The sequence below is a fragment of the Sus scrofa genome, chromosome 15 (assembly GCF_054392235.1).
Source record: "Sus scrofa isolate SSC_HxYL_T2T_F1_AM1 chromosome 15, Sscrofa_HxYL_maternal_Yorkshire_Landrace_v2.0, whole genome shotgun sequence".
Lineage (NCBI taxonomy): Eukaryota > Metazoa > Chordata > Mammalia > Artiodactyla > Suidae > Sus > Sus scrofa.
In genome coordinates this window covers 95,242,827-95,265,958 of record NC_139397.1, presented here as the reverse complement: position 1 = coordinate 95,265,958, position 23,132 = coordinate 95,242,827, and the positions used below count along the sequence as shown (strand labels likewise).

General features: G+C 41.2%; 1 protein-coding gene and 1 long non-coding RNA gene across 6 annotated transcripts in view; both read left to right on the top strand.

Moving 5' to 3' along the window:
- Positions 1-3,425: 3,425 nt before the first annotated feature.
- CHN1 (chimerin 1) overlaps positions 3,426-23,132 on the top strand; it is a 196,915-nt gene continuing 177,208 nt past the window's right edge. For 4 of the 5 annotated variants that reach the window (XM_084999560.1, XM_021076315.2, XM_084999561.1 and 1 more), the window contains exons 1-2: positions 3,426-3,514; positions 3,645-3,840. Coding sequence is in view for 1 of the 5 variants with exons in the window: in XM_021076315.2 (XP_020931974.1) it covers positions 3,822-3,840 (19 nt within the window). In the remaining 4 variants the exon portion in view is untranslated. Of the gene's footprint in view, positions 3,515-3,644; positions 3,841-4,024; positions 4,172-5,332; positions 5,367-23,132 lie in introns of those variants that run through there. The other variant, XM_084999559.1, reaches the window with a different exon arrangement.
- LOC146395991 (uncharacterized) lies at positions 14,185-18,449 on the top strand. The gene is made up of 2 exons (XR_014829611.1): positions 14,185-17,812; positions 18,390-18,449. It is a non-coding gene; the product is annotated as an uncharacterized LOC146395991 (long non-coding RNA).

The following is a 23,132-nucleotide window of genomic DNA, read 5'->3' as shown; positions in this document are numbered from 1 at the left end:
TTCAAATTAAAAAGTCATTTTATCCATAATCCAGTTCATTTAAAAATTTTAAAATATCACAGAATGACAGCTAAAACTAAAAGGAATATTAGAGATACTTCATCTCATCCCTTTATTTTACAAACGAGGAAGATAAGAACCAGAAAGAGTATTGGTCTAAAAACTGAACAACTATTTAGTAACAGCAAACTAATCTGGCCCTTCTAGGTACTTATGTATTAAGCACCAAAGTAAATCTTTTTTTTTTTTTTTTTCTGGGCACACCCGTGGCATGCAGAAGTTCGTGGGCCAGGGACTGAACCAGAGCCACAACAGGGACAACACTGGGTCCTTAACCCGCTGAACCACTAGGGAATTTCCAAAGTTAAATCTCTGAATGAAAACATAAATGTTTTGAAAAGTCAATTCATTTTTTTTGTCCTTTTAAATAATCTAAGGCACCGCCCATAATAATCACTTCCCAGTGGTTAACACCCTTCCTTACATTGAATCTGTAGCAAAGGGCTATTGCTTTATTTCCAGTGAAGTGAGAAAAGAAACACAATCTGTTCCTCATTGGATAATACATTATGAAAATGAGTACGATTGTCAAAACATAGCACTGTGATTAAGTATAGAAAGCATTTTGTTAGACCATAACACCATTGGGAAGTCAATTGAAAGAATGAATGACTTGTGGAAATCTAGGGGAAAAGAGATGCTTAAAATGGAAAATATGGCAACATTCAGCTCTATTGTTCCGAATAGTATCCTAAAAACATCTTGGGGTGTGTGTGTGTGTGTGTGTGTGTGTGTGCGCGCGCGCTCCAGCGAGTGTGCCTGTATGTTTTGGGTGTGGGAGTGCTAAGACTTGCATAGAAAAGAGGAAGGGGAGAGGAAGATAATCCCTACCTGCTCAAGCTGGGTCTGCCACTAGGATTCAGCTGTGAACAGCCACAACTAGTGAATGCAAAGCTGGTTCAGTAACCAAAGCTTGGATGGACAATGGGAGGGTAAGTCTGAGCACAGGACTGTTCATTTCCCTCCGAATCACCCCTAGCATATCCCTCCAAATACAGAGACAGTTACCAACAAACTGAGCTGTAGCACCACAACCTTGATGCTCAATTACCTCTCTAAGAGAGCTTAGCAGAAAAAAGCACTTTTATTCCCTTAGTCTGATTGGACACATCATTCTGAGTAGAAGAGCATATGAAGAAAAATTCTTTTGGACAAAATTCAACTTCTCAAACTCTAAGAAGACACAAACATGTAAAATGGCTGAGGACAACATCCCCCCACCCACTGCCCTTGCAACCATGCTTCTAATACTAAACAGATTTTTCTTTTAAAATTCAAACCATGTAGGCTTTAAATTGGTGGGGGATGGAGGTGGGGGAGGTGGTCAGGGAGAACACCAGATGCCCAAGATTTCCTATTAGTTCTGCCACTATATAGGTATATATATTTGGGGAACTCTTTTGAACCCTGCACCCTCAGATTCCTTGTCTGTATATTGGGGAATTTGGGTTCCTTTCTGTTCAAAATTCTGTGCTTCCATGTGAAAGCAGGATTTAAAAAAAATTTAATTATACAGGCAAAAATTTTCACAGAGTACAAAAGAGGCTAACCTAAGGTCCCGGAAAAATCTGTAATCCCTCTAAAATTGTGTGAAAAAATTTTGGTGCGTGATGGATGTACATAAACATTTTTTTTCAGGAAGAGAGACGGTATTTTCATTAGCACCTCAAAGGGAAATTAGGTGACCTCTGACTGAGAGATAAATGGTGTCCTTAGTTTCTGCTTTATCTGGTTATGAGCATTTTAGCAGCAATCTTTACACAGGTATAAAATCTGCCCCAGAAAGCTTTCTTGAGTTCCTCATTTATCTTCATGAGCTGTGTGTTTGTAATTTCTCATGAGCAGAAAGCCTGTTCAAAATTGAGTCCTTGTCATTAAAGATTTAAAATTCTGGGGATTGCCAGATTTATTTTGATATTAGTGGCTAAAGGAGAGCCATTTTCCAACATGAGAAAATTTCAAGCATATAGCATCTTAACTATTTGCCCAATGATGTTGAATTATTTTACTATTTCTTTTTTCTTGAGTTAACCGACATGAAACAAAAGGCTGGCTCCTCCTTCCAACCTGCTTTTCTTTTTTTTCTGATCTGAGTCTGCTGTGAAATGATGATGAAATTAACTGTGGCTCTATGTGAAGTAGTAATTTTCATTTTTATAACGATTTTGATCCTCAAGATAAATTAAATGGAAGATATTTATATAATATTCTTAAAAGAATTAGCTTAAAAGTAGAAAGAAGAGGAAAATGACCTTAGGGAATCTGAGCAACTGAAAGAGGAAAGACGCTTCCAGGAAGAAATGAGAACCAAAAAATCTACATGATTAGACACCAAAATAGTATCAAATCCCTAAGCAGAGAAACAAAAAAGGAGGAGGATTTTTTTTTTAGTGAAAAATATAGCAACTAGAGAATACTTATTTTTTGAATACATTAAATGAAAACGACCAAAACCCATCAAAACCGAGCTTTTCAAGAACATCTTTTGCTGATAACCTCAAGGCGTTATATGGCTTCTCTTTAATTAAGGCAAAGACAGAGGCGATCAGAGAACATCACAGAAAAAAGAATGTTGCCAGTGATTATCAGATAAATGCAAAAAGCTCAGGGGACCAATCTTTTGTGGTCAAGGAGACATGCCGGTCGGTGAGAGATGCTGATTATATTCCCCTAAGACAATATCAAAGAGGTGCAAAGTAAAAAAACAGAAAATTAAGTTTAAGCATTGGCCTTGTAACAAATTACTTTAGATATTCCCAGAAGCTTTTTAACCAACTCCTGTTTCCTCACATATGACAGTCTGACCAGAACTACTCCTGATGGCTCCTAAGTCCAAAGGGAGAGGAAAGCAACATTCAGTGCCTCTGCTCAACTCCAGGCTCCCTTCCCAGAGCCCAGTAGCTTCTAGTCAAGGGCTCCAGACTCCGTTAACCCAGGAGGCGCCAGGGGAGAGATATATCCTCAAACGAACCCAATCCCTAGATGACCCTGGCTGGGTCTTTGCATTCAAAGAGCATCCTCCAGAGACTCTTCCTCTTTCGAGTAACAGCTCAGTTCTTTTCCTCTCAGCGCCTCCACAAATCCCACTCAAGGAAAAACACCCTAGGATTTCAGTTAAATCGCTCACCACCCCCGCCCCGCCGCGCTCCAGGAGGCCGCCTCCTGGGCTGCCTGGGGCAGGAGGGGCGCGCGGCCCCGGCCGCCGCGCGCGCCCGTTGCCATGGGAACGCACGGGGCTCCGCCGCTCGAGGGGGAGGCGGGAGGAGGCGCGGCGGCAGATCCAGCGGGAGACGCTATCGCAAGATGGCGTCTGCGAGGCCGCGGGATGCGGAGTGAGCGCGCCCCGCCGGGGGCTCTGCGAGGCTGCTCCTCTTGCCGCCGCCGCCGCCGCCGCCACTGCGGCGCCGCCTCTCCGCCTGCCATTGCACCGCGGCGAAGCCTTCCCGCCTCGCAGGTACCCGCGCCCGCGCGCGCTTCGCGTAGTGCACAGATGGCAGTGACAAGTGCCGGCTCGCCGAGGGCTAGCGGGTCCCCCCTTGTCCGGGTGCGTCTGACAATAACGCGTAAATAACTTTTTCTTGCAGCGGCCCCCTGCCCCCCGGCCTGCAGGCTCCCAGCGCGCCCGCGCCCCCACCACGCCCCTCCGACTCCCGCTCCCTCCGAGGTGTGAGCGTGTCGGGCAGATGCGGTGATCTCCGGCCGGCCTGGGAGGAGCGCGTGGACCAGCGGGCGGCGGCGAGCAGTTGGCAAGCGCCTTTACAATGGCCCTGACACTGTTTGGTAAGTGGAGCCCTTTGCCCACGCCGCCGCAGGTGGGCCGCGCCCTGGGGCTGGGGGGCGGGAGCCGGGGCGCCTGGTGTGGGGACGCCGTGCGCAGTGTCGGCTGCCGGCCGAGGCAGCGGAGTTGGGGCGCCCCGGGCGCCGGGCTCGTTCCCTTGCTCCTCTCCCATTGTTTCCTCTCCAGGCAGGGCCGATGGGCGTGTGCTCCCCTGGCCAATTCTGGGCTGGGAGGCTCTTTGGTCCTGGGTATTTTGTAAACCGAGGATTCTCGAAGATGCCAACTTGGGAGCGAAGTTAGCTGGATGTTTCCAAACCTGTGTTTCTCAAGTCGGTAAATAAAGATCGTGGAAAGTTTATTTATTTTGAACAAGATGTCTGTGTATCCCAGCCCCCCGTGGAATTGCCAAATGCATGTATTGATTCCTGTTGGGTTTGGGGGGATTTTTTTGGAGTCGGTATATTCCATTAGAAACAAGAATAAGTGGTGCACTTACATTAATATTTGTTAGAATTGAAAATGTTAGCTCTTACAAATATGAGCAGACGGAAGAAAGTTCGTACTGAAAATAAGTAATTTCAGGAGAATATCTTGGAATATTTTAGGAAAGAAATCTTACTTCTGTAATGTAATTACAGTAACACCATTGTTTCAGTGGTTGACTTAAAGTGTTTTTATTTCCCCCCCCCCAGAGTTTGTAGTGACAATAGGTTTGAAAGAAGAACTGAAAAAATACTTCATTTTCTTTTACATAAACAGACCATGATACATGTGTACCTTGCTTTAAGAAAACTAAATAGGGGGAAATTTAGATGTTAAAAGTATCAGTTTTTCAAAGAAGAAAAGTACACTGATATGTACCTGATAGCTACAAGGACAGTTTTAGTAAGTTACTCAAAATATCAAGTTTCCAGTTACATTTTAATAATGTCACTTGATCAAGCACGTTACAGGCATCACATACCACAGTGCTTTTTGATGTAAATACTTCAGAGTGAATTAAATTGCTGGAATCAAAGAGTTACTTTCCTTTAACCATCTTATTTTACAAATTAAATGTAGACCCAGAGAGGTTATTTCCCAAGGTCACATGGCCCTTTTGTGGTAAAACTGAGCCTGGAACATAATATGCCAGTCTTCAGTCTGGGGCATGTTTACTTAACCCAAATACTCACAGTACTAGAAATGACATGTCTTATTTGGTGTTGGTTCTCCATAAGTGCTTTTTTTTTTTTTTTTAAATCATTCTTCTTTCTCTCAAAGAAATAATAATTTCTTGATTTCCAATGCCTTGAATCAAATCTGCATTACTTAGTAGAAGCATTTCCTTTTTTTTGGTACACAAGTTTTAAATGATGGAAGGTTTTTCTCATAGTTGATATTTCTTTTGCAGAAATGTTTATACATTGTTGTAGCTAATGCATAGCAGTCAGATCTACTGAAGTGAATTCTCTTTACAGCTATTTCTGATTAAATTCATTTTCCTTTCTAAAGATATAGCCTGAATTTTCAAGGTTTGTTTTCAAAGGTAAGTTGTACACATCAACGACTTTCCAAAGACTGACGTTCTCAAGGAATAAAACAGATAAATTGGGGAGAAGTGGAGTATGTGATAAGGCCCTTTTAAATGGATTCCTGTTATTAAACCTTTACTGAGGTGTGGGTGAGGAAAGGAAGAGCATGGAATTGGACCTCTAGAAGTATCTTTAAAATTTTAAAGCAGTCTTGTGGGAAAATGGAGCTTAGTTTACAACATCCAATCTGGTTAGTTTTTAAGAACATTTCTTTGTTGTAGAGCAAAGTATATCTATGTGCAGAGGCTGTTTTTTCCAATAATGATAGAGCAGCAGTTATCTCCAAAGTGTGGTTGCACACCACTCATCAGACATCTGAGATGTCTCTTAAAAATGTAGATTCCTTTGCTCATAGACACCCATAGAATCTGCACTTCTGGGGAAGGGGATTTTTAAAAGGACTCCCCTGTGATTCTTAAACACACTCAAGTTTGAGAAATCTTATTTTAAAGATAAAAACTAGATTTGTTTCCAGGAGTTCCCGTCATGGCTCTGTGGTTAACAAATCCAACTAGGAACCATGAGGTTGCAGGTTCAATCCCTGGCCTCACTCAGTGGGTTAAGGATCTGGCGTTGCCGTGAGCGTGGTGTAGGTAGCAGACGTGGCTCGGATCCTGCATTTCTGTGGCTGTGGCCGGCAGCTACAGCTCCGATTAGACTACTAGCCTGGGAACCTCTGTATGCTGTGGGTGCAGCCCTAGAAAACACAAAAAGACAGAAACAAAACAAAACTAGATTTGTTTCAAATTCAAAATAGCTTTTGTGAATATGTTAAGAGCAGTCCTCTAAGGTTAGAAAAAATGAATTTTATTTTAGATATTTCCACTGTTTAACTAGTTGGGCTTAGAAGTACCTCATATCCCTTTGTATTTACTCTTAATAACCACCCTAAAACAGAGGAACAATGACATAAATTCTATGAGATGGTAAAAAGAAGGTTGGAATAAGAAACTAGACAAATGTGACTTCTCAGTCGTCAAAGTCAGAACTCCATAGTTTTTCTGCCTAAGCCTTTCCACAGTAACTACTGCCAAACCTCTATGTTGTGTATGTTAAATGTGTTAGTTGGTTAAGCCATTGTCTTACAGGAAAGTACCAAAAACTGGGTGGCTCACACACAGACTTTTATTTCGCAGTTTTGGAGGCTGGGAAGTCTAAGGCCAAGGTTCCAACTGATTCATTTCCTGGCAGGGGCCCTCTTTGTGGCTTGCAGATGTCCATCTTCTTGCTCTGTCCTCACACAGTAGAGAGAGGGGGAGAGCAATCTCTCTTAATGCCTTATAAGAAGGGCACTAATCCCTTCATGAGGACCCCACCCTCATGACTTCATGTAATCCAGGTACCTTCCAGAGGCCCATCCCAGTTTTGGGGTAGGGCTTCAACATAGGAATTTGTTGGGGGGACACACTTCAGTGAGGAGCAGCCAGCAATTGAGTCTAGCTTTTTTGCTTTGTGTTTTACATGTCCATTCTTTTTTTTTTTTTTTATAATTGTAAAGAATGTTCTTTTTACAACACTCTTAAGTCAGCTATACTCCAATGAAATTAAATTTTTTTAAAAAAAATAGATGGGATGGAAAAAATGTCAGAATGAAAATTTGTTATTTTTATCTTTTGTCTTTTCAGGGCTGCACCCAAGGTATATGGAAGTTCCCAGGCTAGGGGTCGAATCAGAGCTGCAGCTGCCGGCCTGTATCTCAGCCAAAAAAAGATTTTTTTACAAAAGAATGTCCTTTTTGTAGGAAGTTAGTGAAAGTTAGATTCATTTTAAAAAACGAGCGCTTCTAAAATTACCTGATACAATTTTACGTTATATATATGTTTAATTTTTTCCCTCGGGTATGTTGTAGGAACTCAGTGATACAATATGCCAAATTGGATTTCCCTTGTGATGCGGCAGGCTAAGGATCCAGCGTTGTTACTGCAGTGGCTTGGGTCACTGCTGTGGTGCCGGTTTGATCCCTGGCCCAGGAACTTCCACATGCTGTGGGCGTGCAAAAAAAAAAGAGAGAGAGAGAAAAAAAAAACTTGCCAAATTAAACTAAAGAGTGAGGACTGTCTTCTCTGTTGTCTTCACTATTAATCACTTTTGCTGTTTAAAAGGATATATATTTTTTTGGTCTTTTCTTTCTTTCTTTTTTTTTTTTTTTTTTTTTGTCTTTTAGGACTGCACCCGCGGCATATGAAGGTTCCCAGGCTAAGGGTCCAATTGGAACTCTTGCTGCAGGCCTACACCACAGCCACAGCAATGCGGGATCCAAGCCACATCTGCAACCTACATCACAGCTCATAGCAATGCCGGATCCTCAACCCACTGAGCAAGGTCAGGGATCGAACTCATGTCTTCATGGATGCTAGTCAGGTTCACTAACTGCTGAGCCACTATGGGAACTCCCTGTTTAAAAGGATATTTTTGATGAGGATTTCCTTTTTATTCTGCCATAGAACCAGACCCCCTGATTTTACAGTGTCATTTGGGGGTTGAAAATGGGTATTGGTGAAGCTTCAGGACTCTGTAGATGTTTTTCTTCACCTTTCAGATGAACCAGTCATCAACATCAATATAAGTAATTTTTAAATCCTCAAATCCTAAAAATTAGTCAAATATAGTTCATTATCTGGTATGAGTGGGTGCACCTTGCCATGCTCATTCACCAAATAGAGCAGTTTGCAAGAAACATGGTCCCTGTCTTCTGAGAGCTTCCATTCCAGAACTGTAGTGTTTGCACCTAACTACCTCATTCCATATGGGTTTTGTTGGAACTTCTCCAGCCGAGAAGCACAAGTTGTCTAATGACTGCTGGCCTAGAAGGAAAGTGTCCGATCATCTAACTTAGGACTTCTTAGCTGGCGTATTGGACAGAATATCCTGAATGGCCACAGGAGTAGTAGAGCCCTAGTTGACAGAGATGGGTGAAAAGGCATCCTGTCAGGTCATCCTTTGGCAGGAAGTTCTGTCCTTTACAGCCAAACAGAGCTCTGGTTTACAAACCGGACCACCTGATGAGATTGGGAACTGAGTAACCATCCAGATGGGCTAGCTAAACCGGAATAGCTGTCTTCTCTCTCTATTTGGGTAGACTGGCTCTGGCATTGCTCCCACTCCCCCTTTTCCTTTTTCTTCTTATTACTAATAGGCACCATCATCACTGCTACTCTCATTTTTAGGATCTCATTGTAATTTCTTACCTTCTTGCCTCAGACTCTTCGACTAGCACGGAAACCTTTCATTATGCTGCTTTATTTGGCATCTTTCACTGTCCTGACACACCTGCCTGTGGGCGTGATTGTGAGATCCTTTGGAACAGTGAAATGGGGATGGAATATTTTTTGTGATGTCCTTAGGAAATTTTCTGATTTCCCTTGACTGTCCTTGGCATTAAAATTTATTTTTAAAAAGACAGCTGCACATCTTCAGTATGGTTTATTTGACCCGAAGCTAATTTTATAGGAACCCCACGCCTACCTCCTGGGAGTACACTCCCTGCTGACGTTTTTATTTTTCAGACTTTGCTCATCAGAGAATATGAGAGGGAGTTAGGTAAGCAGCAGGGTGGTCTGAGCATAGGTGCCCAGCTGCTTTTCTTAGAATGTTTCATCTTTTCAGCTGTCAATACAATCACCATCCTTATTTAAATACTTGGCCATATCCCTTTTCTTACTGGTATCAAAAATTTGATATTTTAGCTTTAAAAAGTTTCTTTTAATGTGTGGAGATTTGGTACTGTGTAAGAGAGATCAAAGAATTACAGGTGTTATAATTCTGATAGTCACCATCTGTGTACAGTATGAAAGAAATACATTGATAAACTTTTTTGAGTCACATCTGTCCTTGCAAATAACCATCCTATAAGTGCTATAATCTTTGAAGATAGAAGATAATGGTATGTGTAATTACAAACATTTACCATATTTGTCAAGAAGAGTTTTGTTTTAGATCAGGATCTCTCAACCTTTTTTTTTCTCCAAACTTTAAAAGAAATCACCCTCTGTAAGAAGCCTTTTTAGACTTTTTTTCTTTCCATGAAACTTTAATGCCAGAGACTTGGTTTATGGACTGTATGTATGTCTGCTGTCTGTTTTATGCATAAAAAGAGTAATTTTTTTTCAGTCCCCCCCCCCAAAGCCAGTTTTTGCTCCCTCAAGGGTAGTCTTACCCCCATTGATAATACATGTTTTAGACTAACTTAAAGTAATCAGAAGAGTATTAGTTAGGGAGAAAAATACTGTTTGGTCATGCTTTGTGTGCCATATGATAATAGTTCTGAAGGTATGACGTATGTATAATGTTATACATTTTTCCTCAGATTTGTTTAACCTAAATGTGAACAGTTGATTCATCTTGAGAGCAGGTATAAAAAGAGTTTCAGGGAATTCCCTGGTGGCATAGTGGTTAAGGATCTGGCATTGTCACTGCTTTGGCTCAGGTTTGATCCCTGGCCTAGGAATTTCTGCATACCAAGAGCACAGCAAAAAAAAAAAAAAAAAAAAAAAAAGTTCCTTGCTGGGCTGGGGTTTGTGCAGCCCCAGAAAGGAACAAGGCCCTCTAGTAATGATAATATCCTTTGATGTGGGTGATTGATGTTTTCTTAATCTTATATAAAATATCAGTAACATCACCTTTAAAAGACTTTTTTTGGGGGAAGGCCACACACCCAAGCTTATGGAGGTTCCCAGGCTAGGGGTCCAATCGGAGTTGTAGCCACAGCCTATACCACAACCAGAACAACGCAGGATCTGAGCCCATCTTCGGCCTATACCACAGCTCTCAGCTGGATCCTGAACGAGGCCAGGGATCGAACCCACGTCCTCATGGATGCTAGTCAGGTTCCTTAACCACTGAGCCACACAGGAACTCATAAAAGACTTTCTTATCTGCAATATTTAAACTAAATGAAGTCACTGAACTTTCTTTGTAAACCTAATACAAGACAGATGTTGAGCCTGGGCTTTCACCCAATCACTAGTCATAAGTAATTCTTACATAGAAAATGAATTCTATAAATTTTGATATTTTTTATTATTAATATAATCCTATTGTACTTAGAATAGAAAAAAACTAAGCAGAAAGATGCGACCATATTTTACATTGGAAATTGACATTAAAAAGAGTCATGTCTGAAAAAATAACATTACAAATATATAATACTAATTTAGTTTCTTATATTTAAAAACCAGAATGTGTACTTTGTGAATATACCAAAAACTACTGCATTGTGTATTTTAAAAGGGTGAATTTTATGGTATGTGAATTATGTCTCAATATAAGATTATATTAATAAAATCATGGGATAAGAGATCAGATTGAACAGAAGGAAAATTTACTTCACTTAAAAAACAGAAAATACTATTTTTAATTTTTTAAATTATTTTGCTTTTTAGGGCAGTTCCCACGGCATATAGAGGTTCCCAGGCTAGGGGTCAAATTGGAGCTATAGCTGCCTACCTGCGCCAGAGCCACAGCAATGCAGGATCCGAGCTGTGTCTCTGACCTATACCACACCTCAGGGCAGTTCCGGATCCTTAACCCACTGAGCGAGGCCAGGAATCGAATCTGCAGCTTCATGTTTCCTAGTTGGATTCGTTTCTGCTGTGCCATGACGGGAACTGCAGAAAATGCTATTTTTTTTTTTTTTTTTTTTTTTTTTTTTTGTCTTTCCTAGGGCTGCACCCACGGCACATGGAGGTTCCCAGACTAGGGGTCTAATTGTAGCTGTAGCTGCCATCCTGTGCCACAGGCACAGCAGCTCCAGATCTGAGCCACGTCTGTGACCTATACCACCGCTCATGGCAACACCAGATCCTTAACCCACTGAGCGAGGCCAGGGGTCGAACCCGCCACCTCATGGTTTCTAGTCGGATTCGTTAACCACTGAGCCAGGACGGGAACTCCAAGAAAATGCTATTTTTAAAAAGTTTTATATATAGGAACTTTTAGGACTTACCATGTTTTTAGAATTTTTTTTTTTCCTTTTATTCTCCCAGGAACAAAATTTAAAAATTGATAGGTTAAAATACCCCTACCTGTTTTGAATGATTTTTTAAACTTAGCAAAGCAGGAATTTCTTAGAAGGAGTTGCTGCTGACAATGGAGTGATTTGCAGGAGAAGGAAGATGAGTCAGGCCAGGCCTGCCGCCAGCTGCATGATGGCGTGGGGCCACATCCTTGTGTTTCATCCAGCTGCACTGAAAGTGGTTCCTTTCCCTTTCCACTATGACTTTTTACCTTTGAATTTCATGGTGTAAAGCAAGCAGAAAAAGGATGTTGTCCAGGAAACATACAGTCTCTGCTGAAATAAATTTTTATGACCACAAACTTGACATTTCGAAAACCAAATGGGTCCTCTTCTTTAAACTGCAAATCTTTCCTGATTTTCCCATTTCTACCACTAGTACATAGCTTCAGCCCTTATAGTATATACTTTCTGTCTTTTATATGGAACTTTATTTTTTGGTTCCTTAATGGCTGCGACGTTACTTTGTTAGAGATGACTTTAGGATTTGAAGTAGCTTGTACTGGGACAGGTGACAGGTGACAGGTATGTGTGTAGATGTTACATTGAGGGTTAGGTAAATAGCTGCGTGACCGAAATGTTTTCCCCTGCAAGCCTTTCATGGTGAATGAGTTTTATGCAAATATATATATTTGTCTTTTTAGGGCCGTACTCGCAGCATATGGAAATTTCCAGGCTAGGGGTTGATTTGGAGCTATAGCTGCCAGCCTACCCCACAGCCACAGCAATGCAGGATCTGGGCCACATCTGTGACCTACACCATAGCTCACAGCAACGCCAGATCTTTAGCCCACTGAATGAGGCTAAGGATCAAACTCAAGTCCTTATGGATACTAGTTGTGTTAGTTACTGCTGAGCCACAACAGAAACGCCTATGCCATTATATTAAAATTAAAGCATTATTTGTAGCATATTATCTGTGAGGTATAACATGAGAAATATAGATACTTCATATAGCCTGGAAGCATGTTTTTAATTTATGGACTGAAGATCTTAAAGTAGTAAGACAGCAAACATTCTGACTGAGGGAGCTGCACTTTAAGAGAAAAGAAAGTGGTAGATATTTTTACAGGGGTGGGGGGCATTACTAAGAGGGACCTGCATTGTGGGTGGTGGTATAGTAAGCAAAGCAGGATAAAAGCTCAGGGCATCTGGGATGAGGGGGAAGGAGTCGTGGTAGTATCGAGTGGGAGAAGGAAGCAGAAGCAAGAAGTGTACTCTTTCATGATTTTCCTGAGGACTCGCTCTGAAGCCTGGGAAGTGTTTTCTTATGATTTGTTTATTCATCTGTTCCATGAATTGAGGGCCTGATCTGTGCAGGTGTATACTAATTGCTGCCCTCAAGGAGCATATACTTGCAGTGGAGAGAGACAGACAATGAAAAAGGTATAGTGGGAGCTCCTGTGGTGTGTAGGTCACAGACGTGGCTTGGATTCCGTGTTGCTGTGACTGTGGTATAGGTCAGCGGCTGTAGCTCCGATTGAACCCCGGGCCTGGGAGCTTCCATAGGCCACAGGTACAGCCCTAAAAAGACGAAAAAAGAAAGAAAGAAAGAAAGAAAGAAAGAAGGAAAGAAAGAAGGAAAGAAAGGAGGAAAGAAAGGAGGAAAGAAGGAAGGAAAGAAGGAAGGAAAGAAGGAAAGAAGGAAAGAAAGGAAGGAAGAAAGGAAAGGAAGGAAGGAAGGAAGAAAGAAAGAAAGAAAGGAAGGAAGGAAGGAAGGAAGGAAGGAAGGAAGGAAGGAAGGAAGGAAAGAAAGAAAAAATGTAGTGTGCCAAGTGGCTAATGCTATGAAGAGAAACGAAGCAGGGTGAGGAGGGTGGGGCTGGCTGTGCGGCAGAGCGGCGAAGGCCTGGCAGCAAAGGTGGATTTTGAGCAGAGACTTGAAGGAAGTGAGGGAAACAGTCCTGTGAAAATAGGGAATCGCCTCAGGGAACAGGCTCTAAGGCAGGGGTGTGCTGGGCAGTTTCAAGGAACAGGAAGAAGGGCAGTGTGGCTGGCGTGGAGTGAGCCTCGGCAGGTGGTCAGAGGTGATGGCAGGGGCACGGGGGAGGAGTGCTGGGGTCATGGATTATGTCGGGCCCTGACCATAAACAGAGTAAGGCTTCTGAGTTTCTTCTGAGCGGGCTGGGAAGCTGGCGGAGGATGCTTCCATAGCATGTAGTGTAGAGGAAAGGGCTTCGATTTTGAAGTAAAAGCTACATTTAATCCTTTCTCTGCCAAGTGTCAGCTCATGTCCCAGTCTCATTTCCGTATCTGTAGAACAGAGGCTATTAATTCCTTTCTCCCATTAGTGCAAATGTAAATGAGATCATGTATGTAAGGTTCTTAACACAGTTGTTGAAGATACGTAGTAGCTAATAGTGTCACTGATATTATTGTTATCACAAATACTGGCAAAGATCCAAGATACTGAGTTTCTCCATTTGTTTATTTCACAAGTCTGATGACCCACTTGAAAAAGTGGTTCTGTGATATTTCCATTTGCATGTGTGGCTAAATACATGCCATGTGCCCCTATAGACTTTGAGAACATTTTGATGGAGACCTGGTTCAGGGAGGGCGGTACTGTGAAGACCAGATAGACTCTTCCTTCCTCCCTCCCTCCCTCCTTTCCTCCTTCCCTCCCTCCCTCCCTCCTTCCTTCCTTCCTTTCTTTCTTTCCTTTTCTTTTCTTTCCTTCCTTCCTTCCTTCTTTCCTTTCCTTTCTTTTCCTTCCTTCCTTTCTTTCTTTCTTTCTTTCTTTCTTTCTTTCTTTCTTTCTTTCTTTCTTTCTTTCTTTCTTTCTCTCTTTCTTTGTTTTTTTTAAGGGCCACACCTTTGGCATATGAAAGTTCCCAGGCTGGGGGTTGAATCAAAGCTGCAGCTGCCAGCCGCCACAGCCACAACAATGCAGGAACTGAGCCACATCTGCAGCTCATAGCCATGCTGGATCCTTAACCCGCTGAGCGAGGCCAGCAATCAAACCCAAATCCTCATGGAGACTACTTGGGCTTCTGAAGCTGCTGAGCCACAATGGGAACGCCCAGATCAACTTCTGGTCGTGCTGGATACTTGGTACTCTCTAGTGCACTCTGAAAATGTAAAAAATACACTGGTCAACAGGCAATGCTTACCTCTCTTTTGGGAGGTGATCCAGAATACAGTCAGATCTAGCCCTAGCCCTCGTGGCACTTAAATTATATCAAGGACTCAATGGTTGGCACATAGGTGCTTAGTCCAAGTTGATTGAATAAATGAGTGAATGAAGAATAAACATATAGCAGAGGTCTGTTACTCTATATAATTATCCTGTGAACAGCCTCAAATCAGTATAAACATATCTTTTTTCCTCTTTCATTATTTTGGGTTATTCTTGCTTATATAAGAGTCCATAATTGGGAACTCAGACTTGTCTCTTAGAAATGTATTAGTTCAAACAATTCACTTCCCTCCCTGAAACCTTCCAGTGGATTAAGATTAAAGGTAAGTCCAAATTTCCTAGCTAGCATAGAAGGCTATCAAGATAGGAGTGCTGCTTACCTGTTGGGCCTCATCTCTTATCCCCTCCTCAGATGTTGTGCTTCAGGCATCCGAAACAACTTAAAGCTTCCAGAAGGGATTGTGCCCAACATGGCTTTGGTGTCATCTCACAGGCCTTTCTTTGCCTCATTTCCCTCTACACATCTTGCAGAAATCAGTTTGAATAGTCGCCCCTTCTAAATGGTCTTTGTGAATTAGTTACACCTTTTGTACATTTGTAGTGCTGTATACACACATCTCTGCCCTGCTCCTTATCTGTAGTAATGTAATGGGTAGTTTGTATTCCTGTTTTCCCTATTAGGTGAAGTTCCTTAATGAGAAAGCTATGGATTTCTTCTTTCTATATTTAACAACTGCCACCGTGTCTGATGCATTCCAGCTACTCAATAGCCAAACAGTAAATGTTTGAATGAAGGTTTGGTGTTACAGTAGTCTACTGTATTTCTTACATTTGAGAGTAGTTTTAAGGTCCAAATCCATATAATACACACCCTCTGTTTTTCATTTTTTTTTGCTCATTTGTTCATTTTTTAAAAAAAATTTAGTAAATGGGCCATTATATCATCCCTTGGTTTCATACTCTAATGTGGAATCCCCAACTGGAAGCTCACAAAGGCTTGAATAAAATGGAAATTTCTCTGGGAACAGACTCTGAGTTTTAACTGTAGTATTACTAACCACTAGCAGATGTTTCTAAACTATTTGGTATAATTAGATAACAAATCTACTTCATTAAGCTATTGTTCCTTTTCATTTCAATAGTACAAAGGAATTGCACATAAATTAGCTTGGTTTGTTCCTGTTTTACCCTCACAGTAGGAAACATAATCAAATTGAATAGGAATTCAGTATGAAAATGGCTAACTTAACCTTTTAGAGGTCTGAAAATAAAAACAACATAATCTTTCTCTCATAATAATAAATTTGAGTGCTACATGAATGTCCTTATTGTCGTATATTTATTAGAAGAGCAGATTTAAACAACAGTTTGAGCATTTGTATTTTTTTAATTTTAATTTTAATTTTTAAATTTTTGGCTTTTTAGGGCTGCACCCGCAGCATATGGAGGTTCTCAGCCTAGGGGTTTTATCAGAGCTACGGCCGCCCGCCTACACCACAGCCATAGCAACATCAGATTGGAGCCGTGTCTGCAACCTACACCACAGCTCATGGCCATGCTGGATCCTTAACACACTGAGCGAGGCCAGGGATTGAACCCAGAACCTCATGGTTTCTAGTTGGATTCATTTCCACTGCACCACAATGGGAACTCCAGCATTTGTATTTTTAAGTGGAAAGATTTAAAGGAAAAAACTTTATTACTTACTAATACCTCTCATTGTTCCAGAAATAACTTGAGATGGTTTCCAAAAAGATACAGTGCAAGAGGACTGAAAACAATAGGCATGGGAATTCATTTTTCTCTGTCTCGTATCATTAGTTTCTTCCTCTCCCTTGGATCCTGGATCATTTCCCTCTGATTACAGCCATGCTTTCCTACTCCGTGTGGAAAAGCCTTTCCTCAGGGTTGGAACCCTCTCAAGTGCTGCCGTGAGTTGTTATTGGCCCTCTTCTTACCAGAGGTTTATGGAAATAGAGTTCCGTATGTCACACCTCTTCTTCCTGCACGCCTGCTCTTTAACCCTCTTCTGCATCCTCTCTTCCCAGCCACCATATTTTATCCTTATTGATAATGAGGCATCTGTGAACGTCATTCCTCTCTAGTAGAAAAAAAGATTAACAACTGTGAAAGAAAAAAATGTTCTGACACTTGTTAAAACAATAAGGAAGACTTTCTTTAAGACTGTTGCAACAGGTGTCGAGACCATCAGAATAAGAGAGATTAGGCTTAACTCCCATTATAAGAACAAGTGGGGATTTAGAACAAGTGGGGAGCAGGTTGTTATTGGTTGTGAGGGGTGTCAATGAATGGAAAATTATTATGAGGAGACGAAGCTATGGGGATTCTTGCTGAGGACAGGCCAGGGTGGTCACATATCAAGGGTAGGGGGTGAGGGATTTGATCAGCTATCAAGAAGGATCAGATATCAAGGGTAAGGGATTCTTTCTAAACTGACTTAGAATTCTTGCTAAAGCTGGGCATTGCAAGCCTGAAGGCTGGGGCCAATGTTGAGTTCTTAAGAAATAGGCTTAGACAAGGCATGGAAACAACCTAAATGTCCATTGACAGATGAATGGATAAAAAAGCTGTGATGTGCGCGCACACACACACACATACACACGGTAGCATATGAGCCATAAAAAGAATGAAATAATACCATTTTCAGTTACATGGATGGACCTAGAGATTCTCATACCAAGGGAAATAAGTCAGAAAGACAAAACACCATATGATATCACTTATATGTGGAATCTAAAATATGACAGAAGTGAACATATCTATGAAACAGAAAGAGAACAGGCTTGTGGTTGTTGTGGGGGAGGGACGGAGTGAGAGTTTGAGGTTAGCAGATGCAAACTATTACATATAGAATGGGTAAACAGTGAGGTCCTACGCCAGCACAGGGAACCAGAGGCAATGTCTTGTGATAAGCTGTAATGAAAAGAATATGTACAAAAGTATACATGTGTCACTGAGTCACTTTGCTGGATAGAAGAAACTAACACAACATTGCAACATTATTGAACTATACTTCAATAAAAATAAAAAGAGAAATGGGCTTAGAGGAGGCTGAGTAAAATTTGCTCGAGAAGAGTCCTCGTCACAGCTTCCATTTTATATTCTGCATCGTCTGTATGGAAGTACTTTATCAATTTATAGCCAGTATACAATGCTACTCCTTAGTCCCCATGTTTGATCTTTTTGCACTGTTTAATTTTTTTTTGCCCTTTTTTAATGCTGCACTTGTGGTATATGAGGTTCCTAGGCTAGGATCGAATTGAAGCTGCAGCTGCTGGCCTACGCCACAGCCACAGCCACAGCAACACCAGGTCTGAGCCGCGTCGGCAACCTACCTGCATTGCAGCTCATGGCAAGCTGGATCCTTAACCCACTGAGTGAGGCCAGGGATGGAACCTGCATCCTCATGGATACTAGTCAGGTTTGTAACCACTGAGCCACAGCAGGAACTCCATCTATTTAATATTTTTGGTTTCTTCTTTCTTGTAACTTTTTTGTCTTGCAAAATGTCTTATTCTCCTGCTGTTCTTTTCTTCTCTTTCACTGTTCCTCAGTTCCCTCTTGTTTGTTCCTCTATTGTCAGTACTTTTCAAGAATGGACCTTTTGGAGTTCCCGTTGTGGCTCAGTGGTTAACGAATCTGACCAGGAACCATAAGGTTGTGGGTTCAATCCCTGGCCTCTCTCAGTGGGTTAAGGATCTGGCATTGCCATGAGCTGTGGTGTAAGTCATGGACACGGTTTGGATCCCGAGTTGCTGTGGCTGTGGCGTAGGCCAGCGGCTACAACTCTGATTAGACTCCTAGCCTGGGAACCTCCATATGCTGCAGGCACGGCCCTAAAAAGACAAAAAAAAAAAAAAAGAATGGACCTTTCAGAGTACCCGTTGTGGCTCAGTGGTTAATGAACCCGACTAGTATCCATAAGGACGAGGGTTCTATCTCTGGCTTGGCACAGTGGGTTAAGGATCCTGACTTGCCGTGAACTGTGGTATAGGTCGCAGATGTGGCTCGGATCCCACGTTACTGGGCTGTGGTATAGGCTGGCAGCTATAGCTTCGATTCGACCCTTAGCCTGGGAACTTCCATATTCCCTGGGTGCGGCCCTATGAAAAGACAAAAGAAAAAAAAAAAAAAAAAAAGAATGGGCCTTTCTTTCTCACTTGGGAGTACGTAGGCTTCGACACTGAGCACTGTGTGGGTGATTCCAAGGTCTCCATCTCCAGCCCTGCCCTTCCAGATCCTCTACATCTCTATCAGGATTTCCTGCAGACTTTTTTGACTGCACTTGTTTCCAGCACCAAACCCTTAGCTTTTGTCCTTTATCCTCCCTCCTTTTGCCTGTAGTGCCCAATCAGCTGCCAGCTCTTGCAACGTGATCTTGGTGATAGCTTTTTTTGTTTCACTTTTGAGGGCCGCGCCCGTGGCATATGGAAGTTCCCAGGCTAGGGGTCTAATCAGAGCTGTAGCTGCCGGCCTACGCCAGAGCCATAGCAATGCAGGATCCGAGCCATGTCTGTGACCTACACCATAGCTCACAGTAATGCTGGATCCTTAACCCACTGAGCGAGGCCATGGATCGAACTTCATGGTTCCTAGTTGGATTCATTTCCGCTGCATGACACCGGGAACTCCATCTTGGCAATGGCTTCTGTTCTATTCCTTTCTCTGCATTTCCAGCTCTTGCTGTGCCCTTCATCTCAGATTTGCAATCCATACCCTCCACCCCTGCCATCCATTCAAACAGAATCCCTTCATTGTCTGAATTATCATTTTATCCATGAATCTCCTGTGACATTTGTCTTATGTTCCTTTCATACTAAGTAGTGGTGTATCTTACCTTTATCCTGTATTTTCCAGGTTGATAGTTTCTCTAAGGGAAGGGTCATTCTTGCTCATTTCTGTACTCCTTAGTATGCTTGGCACAGTGCTTCACACATGGTAGGGGCTCAAAAAATATTTAAGTGCATAAAATCGTTCTTAAACTATGGTACTTCTCTAGTTTAACCATTTCCAGAGTAGAAATATAAAGCATTCTCTAATTTTCTCTATAACTTGATAATGCTTTAACCAAGTTAGCAATAGTAAGCATATCTCCAAATTTCTCATATATTGTTTTTGTTGTCTGATGATCTTATTTTCGGTCTTTAAAGGAAGAGATACATATATTCCTGCAGTATGGATGCATGTCAAGGGCAGATATATCATTTACTTGATGATTGGTTCCTTCTGTTAGCTTGGCTTTTAAAAAAAATACCAGCTGAAATGCTGGTTGAATTTATACTGCTTTATATTCTATAAAAATCTTACTCCTAGAAAAGGGACACTAAACAGTAGTATCTGCAAACACAGGGCTTGTTAATCTAGGTTGATTTGCTGGTTCCTTTAATGTTGCCTGGTGTCCACTATTCACTTGAAAACAGAAACCTCCTTGTGGAGAAACCATGCTAAAAAAAGAGAAATGATGGGTTCTCTGGTTTCATATGTGATCTCTGCTTTTTTAGACATTTTCCGGTCATTAGAAAGGAGTGGTGAAGAGTCCTTCCTTGATCAAGCTCTCTTTCAGACCTTGGCGGGTTAGCCAGGTTCATAGGACTTTTACATATTAGTCTGCCATTTAAAAGCTGGTTTAGGAGCTCCTGTTGTGGTGCAGTGGAAACAGATCCAACTAGGAACTGTAAGATTGCATGTTCGATCCCCCTCAGTGGGTTGAGGATTTGGCAGTCCTGTGGCTGTGGTGTAGGTTGCATACAAGGCTCGGATTTTGCATTGCTGTGGCTGTGTCGTAGGCTGTAGTTGTCGCTCCAATTAGACCGCTAGCCTGGGAACCTCTATATGCCGCAAGTGAGACCCTAAAAAAAAAGGCAAAAAATAAGAAAATAAATAAAAGCTGATTTATTGAGTGTTTTTAAAATTACTAAATAGAAGTCACTAAGCAGTGGACTAAAAAGCTTATGCTAAGGATTTCTTTTCAGAATGTGCTAAAATCCAAAAAGATACATGAAGTTGGTAGTTTAAGGACATTTCATGTATTGCCAATGATACTTCATTTAATTGTAAAAATTTTTTTATGAAATTGATTTTGCAACTCCTATAAGTTGCCTTTGGTGATACTATCTATTTATGTCTTTGGATGGCATTTGTTAATATTCTCAGATTGCTCAGTTATAAAGATGCTCATTATCTATGTGCAAAATATGTAATTAAATATGGAAGCCATAAAAGCAAAGTTCATGTGTTTTTTTCCTTCATCGTAATGTTTAAAAGTGAACCAGTCTTTTAAGTTACAGTCTTTGAATGAGAAACGATCCTCAACTTCTCAGATCAGTCTTTCCGTTGAACTTAAAAGGATAAGTTATTTCTAAAGAATAAGAAAAAGGAACAAGATGGATTAATAATACAGTAATAAAAAGAAAGGAGGAAACAGACATGGCTGTACAGTAGAGAGGCTTGCGGAATACTTAGATGCCTGTCATCTGGAATTTTCAAGACAGATGACTCACTCTGGAGAGAATTTTTCTTGTGCTGCCTGCCCTCCCTTCTGCTATTCTTAGGTCTCTCCAGATGGAGGAGCTCTTGCTCTCTCTTTCTCTCAATCTTATACCCGCACATCCACGCCCCCCCCAACCCCCGAAACACACACTCACACAGTGTTCCAACTTGGGAAGGATGGGAGAGAAGGACAGTCCTACACACGCAGGTCCCTTAGTCCTCTGGGGTAAGACCTCATTCAGCTCCAGGTGTCTTTTGACTTAACGCCTCTAATCAAAATGTTTCTCCTTTCATTTTGCTCTTCAAGTATCATAATTGACCTTAGGGAAAATAGAGGCATTTGAAAATTCAGAAACAGTTTTTTGAAATAGTTTTCACTCAATCGAAAGTTGATGAAAGTCTCTACAGAAAATATCTAATGTTTTCAGGTCCTATCATAAGCTATTTTCTGTTACCAGGGAAAGAAAGAACATTTACGCATTTATGTGTGTTAATGTTAGGTAAATTTGCAAAAGATCTGTCCCAACTGCCCCAAGTATTTTTTTTTTTTTTTGGCAGAGTCCTCAGCATGTGGAAGTTCCCAGTCCAGGAATCAGACCCATGTCATAGCAGCAACCTGAGCTGCAACAGTGGCAACACTGGATTTATCCAGTTCTATCAATATATTCTATCTAGTTCTATCTATATATTCAGCACATATATAATGAGCATCTTGTTATCAAATTTTAAATCAGCTTGGCCAAAGTAATGTTCTCTCCCATCTCCACCCCCCCCCAAGTATTTAGTCTTTTATTTCCCTCTCATAAAGAAAATGTTAACACTTAACTTCCTGAGTTACCAGGGAGCTCCAGGTTACATTTAAAGTAAATGTGCTTGTAAGAGTAACTTGGTCCCCATGCTGTACAGCGGAAGAAAATTAAAATAATAAAACAAGAAAAAAAAAGTAAATGTGCACTTTTAATATATTGCTTACTATGTACTTTCAGCTCTCATGGTTAGGTAAGGTATAATTTCTTTGTTTCATTAAAAAATTTAAGCAGAAGTCTTATGGAAATATAATTAAATTGCATTTAATTAATAATCCCTACACAAATGAACCTGTCTTTAAAACAGAAATGGACTCACAGATATAGAGAGCAGACGTGTGGTTGCTAAGGGTGAGTGGGGAGGCAGTGGGATGGACTGGGAGTTTGAGGTTAGTAGATGCAAACTGTTACATTTAGAATGAATAAGCAGTGAGGTCCTACTGTATAGCAGAGGGAACTATAGCCTGTCTCTTGGGATAGACCATGATGGAAAATAATATAAGAAAGGGAATGTATATGTATGAATATGATTGGGCCACTTTGTTATACAACAGAAATTGGCACAGTATTATAAATCAACTATACTTTTTTTTTTTTTTTTTGGTCTTTTTGCCTTTTCTAGGGCTGCTCCTGCAGCATATGGAGGTTCCCAGGCTAGGGGTCTAGTTGGAGCTGTAGCCGCTGGCCTACACCACAACCACAGCAACTCGAGATCCGAGCCGTGTCTGCAACCTACACCACAGCTCACGGCAACGCCGGATCCTTAACCCACTGAGCAAGGCCAGGGATCGAACCCACAACGTCATGGTTCCTCGTTGGATTCGTTAACCACTGTGCCACAATGGGAACTCCAAAATCAACTATACTTTAATAAAAAAAAAAATCCCAGATTGGGAGACCAAGAGTTTATAGTACGTGAATTTCATCTAAATTTTTTTATTGGGAAAATATAGCCACTTGTAGTATTTTAGCAATAAATACTATCAGCACTTTTTCAAACTTAGGATTTTAAAGCAGACATAGAAATGGTTATGTAAACTGAAATGAAGTCTATCACATTAAACTCTCATGTTCTACATTTTGCATCTTTTTCCTTAAGTTATATTCATCTGAAATTTTTTCTTAATTATAAAAATACATTGTTAATTCTGAAAACTTGGATGAACTGGTATATTTAACACTGTGTTTATTATCACTTTAAACATTGTCTCTTTTCTAAAGAAAGCAACCAAAGATGAAGTTTAATAGTCTT